Source organism: Ixodes scapularis, unplaced genomic scaffold, assembly GCF_016920785.2.
Source record: "Ixodes scapularis isolate PalLabHiFi unplaced genomic scaffold, ASM1692078v2 ptg000627l_1___fragment_1__unscaffolded, whole genome shotgun sequence".
In the NCBI taxonomy this organism is placed as follows: Eukaryota; Metazoa; Arthropoda; class Arachnida; order Ixodida; family Ixodidae; genus Ixodes; species Ixodes scapularis.
In genome coordinates this window covers 835,284-844,221 of record NW_024610013.1, presented here as the reverse complement: position 1 = coordinate 844,221, position 8,938 = coordinate 835,284, and the positions used below count along the sequence as shown (strand labels likewise).

General features: G+C 44.1%; 1 protein-coding gene across 1 annotated transcript; it reads left to right on the top strand.

Annotated features, from left to right (window-relative positions):
- Positions 1 to 4,315: 4,315 nt before the first annotated feature.
- LOC120840480 (putative nuclease HARBI1) lies at positions 4,316 to 5,638 on the top strand. The gene is made up of 3 exons (XM_042287956.1): positions 4,316 to 4,718; positions 5,252 to 5,584; positions 5,617 to 5,638. The coding sequence occupies exons 1-3, from the start codon at positions 4,333 to 4,335 to the stop codon at positions 5,636 to 5,638; spliced, it is 741 nt and encodes a 246-aa protein (XP_042143890.1). The 5' UTR covers positions 4,316 to 4,332.
- Positions 5,639 to 8,938: the final 3,300 nt, after the last annotated feature.

Here is an 8,938-nt window from a genome sequence, read left to right as displayed (position 1 = left end):
TTCTTAAACTAATCATGGAATGGGGCAGAATCGTAAATGTCGGCGAGGAGCACTTTATTCTGTCAGGAAGACCCGGCTTGCTTTTGTAAGTAAACGACCGTTGAAACAGATAACAGACATACACTGGATTCTCCAGTAGCTTCGAAAAAGCCACGTTACATTCTCCGCTCAAACCGTGACATTGAACTTTAAAAATACGTGGAACAGAAAAAACGATCAGATAGAAACGCTACACGGACTGAGTGTATCTCCGTTTCACCATAACTTGGTAAACCGCGAAAGCTGCGATCCCCGTTGGCCAATCAGAGCAAGGGAGCGACGCACGAGACAGCTCTCCGTGGGAGGATCGTGTTTCTATGGCACATCGTCAAGTGCTTTGCTCCGATGCCCCGATTGGCTCACGAGGGTCGTAGCTTTATATCCTGTCTTCAAAGGACTGGCTCTCACAACGCTTGAGCGAGCACTTAACACCTCGCCTTGTCCTGTGCAGAAGGTACTCCGTGATAATGGTTTGGTCCGGTTCGACATTCTGACAATATACAATGACACTTTTGTGAGCTGCTTGGAGATGTCTTCGGGGTAATCCGAGAAGTCAGACATACTGCTTTGGTACAAGATTATGTTCTGTATACTCAGGGATGGACCACACCGGACGCTGCAAGTCGTTCCAGCCAATGCAGCGCTGCGAGCGCTTCATTTGGCCTCGTGCCACACTCAGCGCATGTCACGTGTCACACACTCGGAACTGATTTACCTCCGATGGCTCGTAGCGTGCGCTGCGGTCCATTTTAAGGTAGAACGGATCGTAACAGACTACGCTGCTTTGTGTTTGCGAATAATGGATCGCTTAGAGGGGTTCATTGGTAAATCCTGCTTGAGTTCAGCCTGAGCTCGCAAACTCTGGACAGAATAAAACTGTGTGGCGTAGAAATAAAAGCTTCTAAAAATGTCGGTATCGTTTTTCTTTTTTTACTTGTAACTTTTGTTATTGCTTGGGAACGAGTTCGGCCCTGGAAGCTGTTTGCCGCACTGTAAATTTGTCCAGTTATTAGTGAGTGTAATGATTTTTATGTAGGTGATAGGCCCTCTTGTTAAGAGCATATCAGATATAGTTCAATGCTATATCTTGAAGACATTGCCAGATAACAACTCACAAATATTGGGTAAAAATGTCAAAGTTGCCTAGTTCGTGTATTTCGAAGCGCTGCATTTCGCATGGAGACAAAATAATGCAACATGTTAATGGAACACCACGCGATATAGTGTAAAATATTTTCCTCGAGAAAAAAAAGAAAAATTTTTAATTGCACGCTGAAGTTGGGGAACTTTTCACACTGAAGCACGTTTGAAGTGTTGTAAATATTTTCAGTTATAAAACTCGAGGAAAAAAATATTTTTAGATGATTTACCGTTCCGGAAAGAATATACAAAAAAAAATTCAACGCTATATCCAGAAAATATTACGAGATATGCACTCCTAAACATCAGATACAAATATCAAAGTTACACGCACGCACACACGCACGAAGGTGCACAATAACCTGAAAGCCGAATGCAGTGGCTGATGTACGAGTAGTGATCAAACTGTTTCTGCGGTTGACATCATGGGACGTCGCGTTCATGTGGGAGCTGTAAAGGTTAGGTGATCAAAAATGCGCAATCATGACAATCAGAGCACATATCTCCAACATTTTTTACCCTCAACAACCTTCTCTCCCCCCCCTTTTTTTTCTCGCTCAGAAAAAAAGAAAAGAAAAAGAAGGGAGATCATTTAATGGTGCGACTTTTTCCGACGGTGCACGCGCGCAAAAGTACATGTCAATCGCAGAAGTGTTATTTACAAGATGAAGTACACAGGAAAGTGATTGTCGCATTAGATGTCATTATAATTGGTTTTAGTAGTGCACCCATACAGTAGCCTAACCACATAGTTTTAACCCAACCACGTGAAAACGATCAGTTCTTTTGTTGACCCGTTCAAGACTGGCAGTTGTTGAAATATTTTAGCAAAGCGAAAACCGGGTGTCGGCGCAAATGATAATCTATACGCAAACCCGAGCCCCTGAGACTTCAACAGTGCCTCCGGTATATGTGTGCGTGTGTTCACCTCGATTAGAGAAGTCATTCCAGATATAGTCACGGCAGTCCGGAAAGTCGAAGTGCTTCCGTCGCATTCCAATTAATGCTCGGAGCCTTTATTCTTGGCTGTAGGTAAAGGTTAGGTTAGCTCGCACCTCACGTGTGAACCTAAGAACAAACGATTCCGTCAAAGCATTTTATGCTGCACAGGTTACGCCACCTCAGCTTATCGGATATCAGTGATACATTACAATAGACTGGAGTAGCTCTTGCTGTGTTGCAACTTACAAGCACAAGTAGAGAATTAAAGAAAAAATATTATCTTCTTTTTTTTATTAAAAACGAGCTTGCGAGAGCACGGTTATGGTCTAATCTCATATGTTGCGCTGTAGTACAGCATGGCGACACCACTGATTCAGATACTTTGGAGTTACTAGCGCATCGTAAAACCTCGTTGTCATCGGCGGCTTCCTGAACAAGGTTGCGGCATGACAGTAATATATTATATTGCGCCTACATTGCACTGTTTGCAACAGCAGACTGATATTTCATTATCGACAAGCAAACTCTACCTGCAAAAATTAAATGTAATACGAAGATAATGCCCATAGTTTTAGTAATCAGTAATTTGTAATGTGATATATTTAAATTTTAGTGATTTTTAAGAAAGGAATCGGTAATGTAAAACAGTTAGTTTTGGAAAATGCTTTTGCCATATCTCGCCTAGAAATCTCAAGAGGGCGACTGTACTAAAGTGATTAACCATTTCGAGAAGAGATAATGAGTTGAGAAAAATTAACGCAATATTGTAATTACACTCCCAAAATTTGACGGGTGAACTTGTACTTTAAACTTTTGTTTACGGAAAGGTGGAGTTCTAGTCACCGGTGTGGCCACGTGCAATATGACGTCTAAACGCGGCACTGGTCACTAGTCGGATCTCAAAACGCAATATAAAAATGCAAGGAACCGAAAAAAAAAGGCTCTGCTTCGTATTATGGATTTTTGCAGATCTCAATATTTGGAGTTTCGGTCAAATTTCAGAACAAAAGCAACGGTCTGACAGCCCCCATCGCTGTTTATTTCAACGTGTGTCCCATTTAGGCAACACCAGGTGGGTTGGGGTAAAAGCACCGGACATGTTAGAGTACGCACGCTGGCATGAATTCCCGTCCCGTAAACACTTTTTGTAAGGCTCGCCGCTTCCTCTTCAAGTACCCATGGGGTCACACTACACTCTGTAGTACCGTATTTTCCGGACTATATAAATTTAAATGTTGAAAATTCACCCGATGCGGACTATCTACAGGTGCGGACAATACAATGATATAATTTTTCTAGATCTTTCACTATGACAATCGTGAAGGATTTTATGAGTAACGGACTATACTAATGTTGATTTACGTACGATAAAGCTTCATCGTGAGCTAATACAGTAGGCGTTTGTCAAGGTCTGCTGAGTATGATACTTTTTACGTTCGGACTAGGTGCTAAGTGCGGGCTTTGCACTGGGTGCCGTTTGTGTACCGGGTGCGGACTATCTAAGCAAGCACTTTTATTTTTGACGCAAAATATTTCCCTGCGGACTATGCACCGGGTCCGGGCTATAGTCCGGAAAATGCGGTAGTTCCTTCGAACTCTAGGGTTCTTGGACGATGGCCCTTAGCCTATGCCCATCCTCACATGGCCTTGGGTCACTTTACATGGACGGCAGAAGCAGTCAAATGCTCGGAGTAGCCAAGCATGCTTATCGCAAAACAAAACAAAAATTCAGAGACAAAACCGAGAGGCTAGGCTCTGAAATGCTGCAGAAAGGAGGGTTCGGTTTCGGGCGCTTCTCTGGTATCGCCGGAGGAAAGGGGTCGCTGTGCCTCCCGCCGCAAATCGCTCATTATGCGCTTAGCTTGGCCTATCTGGCCCCGAGATGCAGCAACAAAAGGAGTCTCCCCGCCGTCAAGTCAACTGTGGGAGAGGAGGAAATGGGAAGTGTGGCGAGGGGAACTTTTTTCTGGTTGAAAAATATTCTGCAGGTTGGTCTTTGAGCGCCGCGTGGTGGGAAGTTTTGAAACTAGCCCGAATGTCTCGGAATCTTGGCCTTGCACGCAACGCGCGTTTCTCGTTTTCGGTTATCATCTGAGTTTTCCTGTCTGTATTCTGCCCTTCGACCGACCGACCCACCGACAAACCCTCCGACCGGCCACGGACTGACTGATAAGATTTGCGGACCGATTTCCGACTTTGATACCGGGCAGAATGTCCAACGCAAGGAATCGCCGACACAGAAGAGACCGCACGGACGCGCAGTACGCAGCGGCAATGATGAGGCGACAGCGTGTGCTGCGGGACCGCCTGAACCCCTTTGAGGATTTCGACGAGGATGGGCTGCAGCAACGGTTCCGATTTGGAAGAGCGGGCATAATGTTTCTCGCCGACACACTGCGTCCGGACTTGGAGCGCCGTACACGTCGTAGCCGCGCCCTCTCTGCGGAGCAGCAAGTGATCATCGCCTTGCAGTTCTACGCAACTGGGAACTTTCTGATCACTGCAGGCGACTACATCCGCGTGCATGTGTCAAGTGCTTCACGGGCTGTGAGGCAAGTCACCGTAGCGCTGGCTCGTCGAGCACAAGACTTCATACGGTAAGGGTCCTTTTTTTTTCCTTTTAATTGTAGTTTGCCAGCCGTATTGAAGTAAAGTAAATACACTAAAAATATATCTGAATTGCTGGTGATAGGGATGTTTTGTAGGTTGCCTTTTTATGGCAGTAATATTCTACCTACTAGTAACTAGCCCTCCCTCCCCCTCCCCCTTTTCAATAGAAAAAAAAAATGATTACGGCCGTAAGCGTCCTACTTGCCCGATTGGAAAGGGCCCGGGCACGCTATTTTTCTGAGAAACCTCAGAAAGCGACCCGTTTGCACTTTTGGTAAGGACTTGCACCGAATCACAGTCACTTTATAGGTCTTGGTAACTGAACAAAAATAAAAAGGGATCCTATGAAAACATGCAAACTTCACTATTGAATAGGTGCTACTGAGGCACTTTACTACTACCACATACTTGAAGGGCACAGCCAAAGTCCTTAGCATTCCTCATTAAAAAGGTATTCATAAGCATTGTAGCTGTAAGTTTACTATATGTGGTTTAATTGCTGAGGGGATCAACGACGCAGATGGCCTGACGCTGCGGAGGGGGCAGCCTTGCAGCACAAGTTCTACGACATGGCCGGCTTTCCTTTGGTCGTGGGTGCTGTTGACGGTACCCATGTCCGGATCCAGGCACCCCATGTGCACGAGGAGGCGTACGTCAACCGCCATGGATACCATTCCATCAACGTACAGGTGGTCGTTGACACCTCTTCTCGGATTCGCAACGTGGTTGCAAGGTGGCCTGGAAGCACCCACGACTCTCGGATCTTCACGGAGAGCACCTTGGCAGTCAAGCTGGCCAGTGGAGAGTACGACGGCCTGCTGCTTGGTGACAGCGGCTACTCCTGTCAACCATGGCCGATGACGCCATTCCTGTCGCCGTCATCAGCAGCCGAGGTCGCATACAATAGGCACACACGACGACAAGAAGCATTGTTGAACGGTAAATCTAGGCCATATATTTTGAAGGGCACAGAGATATTCATGCAAGACATTTCGAGACGACTAGCTGTCTTGACGTAATATGTGCAACACGTGCATGCTCCTTACGTCCATTGCTATTCTTTATGGCATAAAAATATTCATACAAATTTTTATATTAATCTAACGAAGCATAAGATACCGTGGTTTTATGTAAGCAAGATGAAAGTAGTATCCTGAGATTACGAATCAATACAACTTATAATAGCTGCCTAGGGTTCTGCGGTTTCAGTTTTTATTTTTCTGGAATCGGCATACTTTTTTCGGTTGTTATTGTGAGTATGAAATTTTCAGTTTTTATCGATGAATATTTTTAGTCGAAAGCTTACTGCCTTTTTCCGGTCGATATCTATTGACCAGTTACGTTTTTTTTCAAGCAGGTTTGTCGAGAATGCAGTAGATTAGGTTCATATCTGAGTTATTCGTCAAGCGGTAACACTTGCGGACATGGCAAACGTAACCTTGGTTATACATGTGCTGTGACGACAAATTCTTAATCGCAAAATTTGCAAACGTAATTCTTGGCACGCTTCTTTGTTCTTCACATGTGGAGGACTATTAAAGCTGCTTTCCTCTAACCAGATAGCACCTTGAGAGAGGCTGTTTAAACAGCTTTGGTTTTTTTCTTATGCTCCCTACAATAGGAACAGAATGACATTCCATTCCTCCCAGAACAAAAGTAAGACCAAATGGCTTGACAAACAATGAAAACGCTCCAAATCCGCCCTCTAGACGACCACAGCAAACTTGATGGACAAAGGAACGCAAATTGCATCGATGACAAACCCAAATACTTCCTAAAGTGTGCTTCCAACAGAATAGTTTGAAAGCACGGAGATAAGATAGTTGACTACTCGGTCACATGCTTCTATACTAAAGTACTGACCATTTAGGTTTAAAATCAAACTTTCGAAACTTACCTCACCACACTTTATTGGGTTTTATCGCTTGAGACTGAAAATGCAGAAACTCAGTTATGTCTTAGGTCCCCAGGACTGGCAATAATGGAGAAAAGCACTAAACTCACCTCAGGCGCCAGTGCTACGCAAGACCCGGACAGAAGTTGATATTTTGTTAATTGGACAAAAAGAAGCATTAATGACAATGGATTTTTTTTCCTAGACACACCAGTGGAAGTAACACTGTGCCTTGGCACTTTCATATGTCTACTTTTTGAAATGTCAGTTTCGGGCTGTTTAATGGAAACTAACTGAACGTGCTAGATATGTATGTACTCATATTGAGTGCACAAGTACAGCTAAGCTCGTGCGTGCTAAGATGCGTGTGATCCAAAAATAGCGGCACATCGGTGTAAGTCGCAAGCAATTGTGTGTTGCTGACCGTCTTGACCGATTGGCCAAGAGTACATGCCTAGCATGACCTATTCTGCTCTCATCGATGGATTTAAGAGTAGTGCCAAGGCATCATTTTGGACAATGTTGAAGTTGAGCATGCAATAACAAGTTTCCACAAATAGTCTCTAGACACCATCTTACACGTCATTCACGACTGATGATGAGTCGCAGCAATTTCAAATGTTCAGGCAAATCTTGCTTGGGATTCCGTTGTGAAAGCGCCATAAGACCCTCTACCAAAACTTTTGCTGCATGCGTCCAGGAGCTTCCACTTGAGTCAGAAATGGCGGTGCGTGGACCACTAACTAATAGGAACACTAGCGGCACAATCAAAGGGTAGGAGTACTTGGATAAGGCGTTATATCAAGTGCTTTACGTCTTACATCTCCCAGACTTACAAGACGGATTCTTATTGATCAATGACAAAAGTAGATGGGTTGCACTACCACGAACATCTATTCCTGGAGAGTGGAAGGGGAAAGGCTCAACAAGACAAGAGTCTGGCTCTCTTTCTCTTTTCACTCTGTCTCACAAGTAACATGTAGAATGAAATTTTGATAGTACTGTATTTGTTGCAGTATAAAGCTTGGTTACAAGTTAATTCTTACAGCGTTGGCAGCAATCAGGTAGCAAAAACTTCTAACATATTGGCCTGTGCATATGCAGGTGTTTGTTTGGAAGCATATCCACGAAACCCTTTGAGGATAGCGCTTGAATAAAGCTGCACTTTGCTTGTTGCTTTCTATAAAATACATTGCACAGGCTAACCTCAGGTGACCCCGGATGTGAACGCAGTGTAAAAATAATTCGGAAGGAAAATAAAATGGTATGCATAATGCCCAGCTTTCGATATCCTGGAGCAATGGGCTGGAAAAATTAGGAGGTGTGATATCGGGCACGGCAGCCAATTTGCGATTCGAATTCAGCGGTAAATTTGTCCTTGTTGCGTGTCATCCTCTTGAGTATTTGCGTTCCACGCTGTTGTCCGATTTTGCTATTGGGTTTCTGGGAAGGAATAACATGTGGTTTTGATCCATGCGCATGTACAGGACAATCGGCCAACTCAAGCGGAGGTTCCATTGCCTTCACGCTGAGCTCCGAATGGCTCCAGAACGGTGCTGCGACATCATTGTCGCGTGCTGTGCCCTCCACAGCCTGGCCAAGAGGTACCCCTGCAGGACACCCGTGGCCGCCATCCCCGCTGAGGTTCCCGTTGAGCCCGTAGCAGCCAACCGTGCTGAGAGCAACGAGGCCCGAGACTTTATTGTCAACCATTTCTTCGGCTAAGTGTAAGTGTCCGAATAGGTATCTTCTGGCTGTCCATTTCTAATGCAAGATGCTTTGTTATGATCGTGGCTATTGCTTTCACCTTTTGTTTATCAGGTTTTGCAGATAATTATAAGAAAATTATGTCAGACAGTTGTCTAACTAGATCAAAATTTTGCTTGAAATAATATTTATTGTTTTGCTACTTAAACAACAATTGTAATTTTGGAAACTGCAACAGTTAGGGGCTCAACCGTGCTGCACAGTTAGCAAGAAGCCAACAGCTTTGAGATATTGATTAATTTTATTTTAAGCTTTTTTTGTATGATCTAACTGGATGTAAGATTATCATAAGTTCTACCCAAAATAACCCATAAAGGAGTGTGACACATGTGACAATGCTGAAAGTGTGTTATCAACATGACAATGACATTCCAGCAATACATATATCACTCTTGCACAGATCAATTTGGGTAGTGCTTGCAGATATCCCACATAGAGTTTCGAAATTTGGATGATAGAAATGTAAAGAATGATTGATGGACATCCCCTTATACCTGTTGCTTCCATAGCAGTACGTGTAAATTGCAGCATGAGCGACAAAATAAG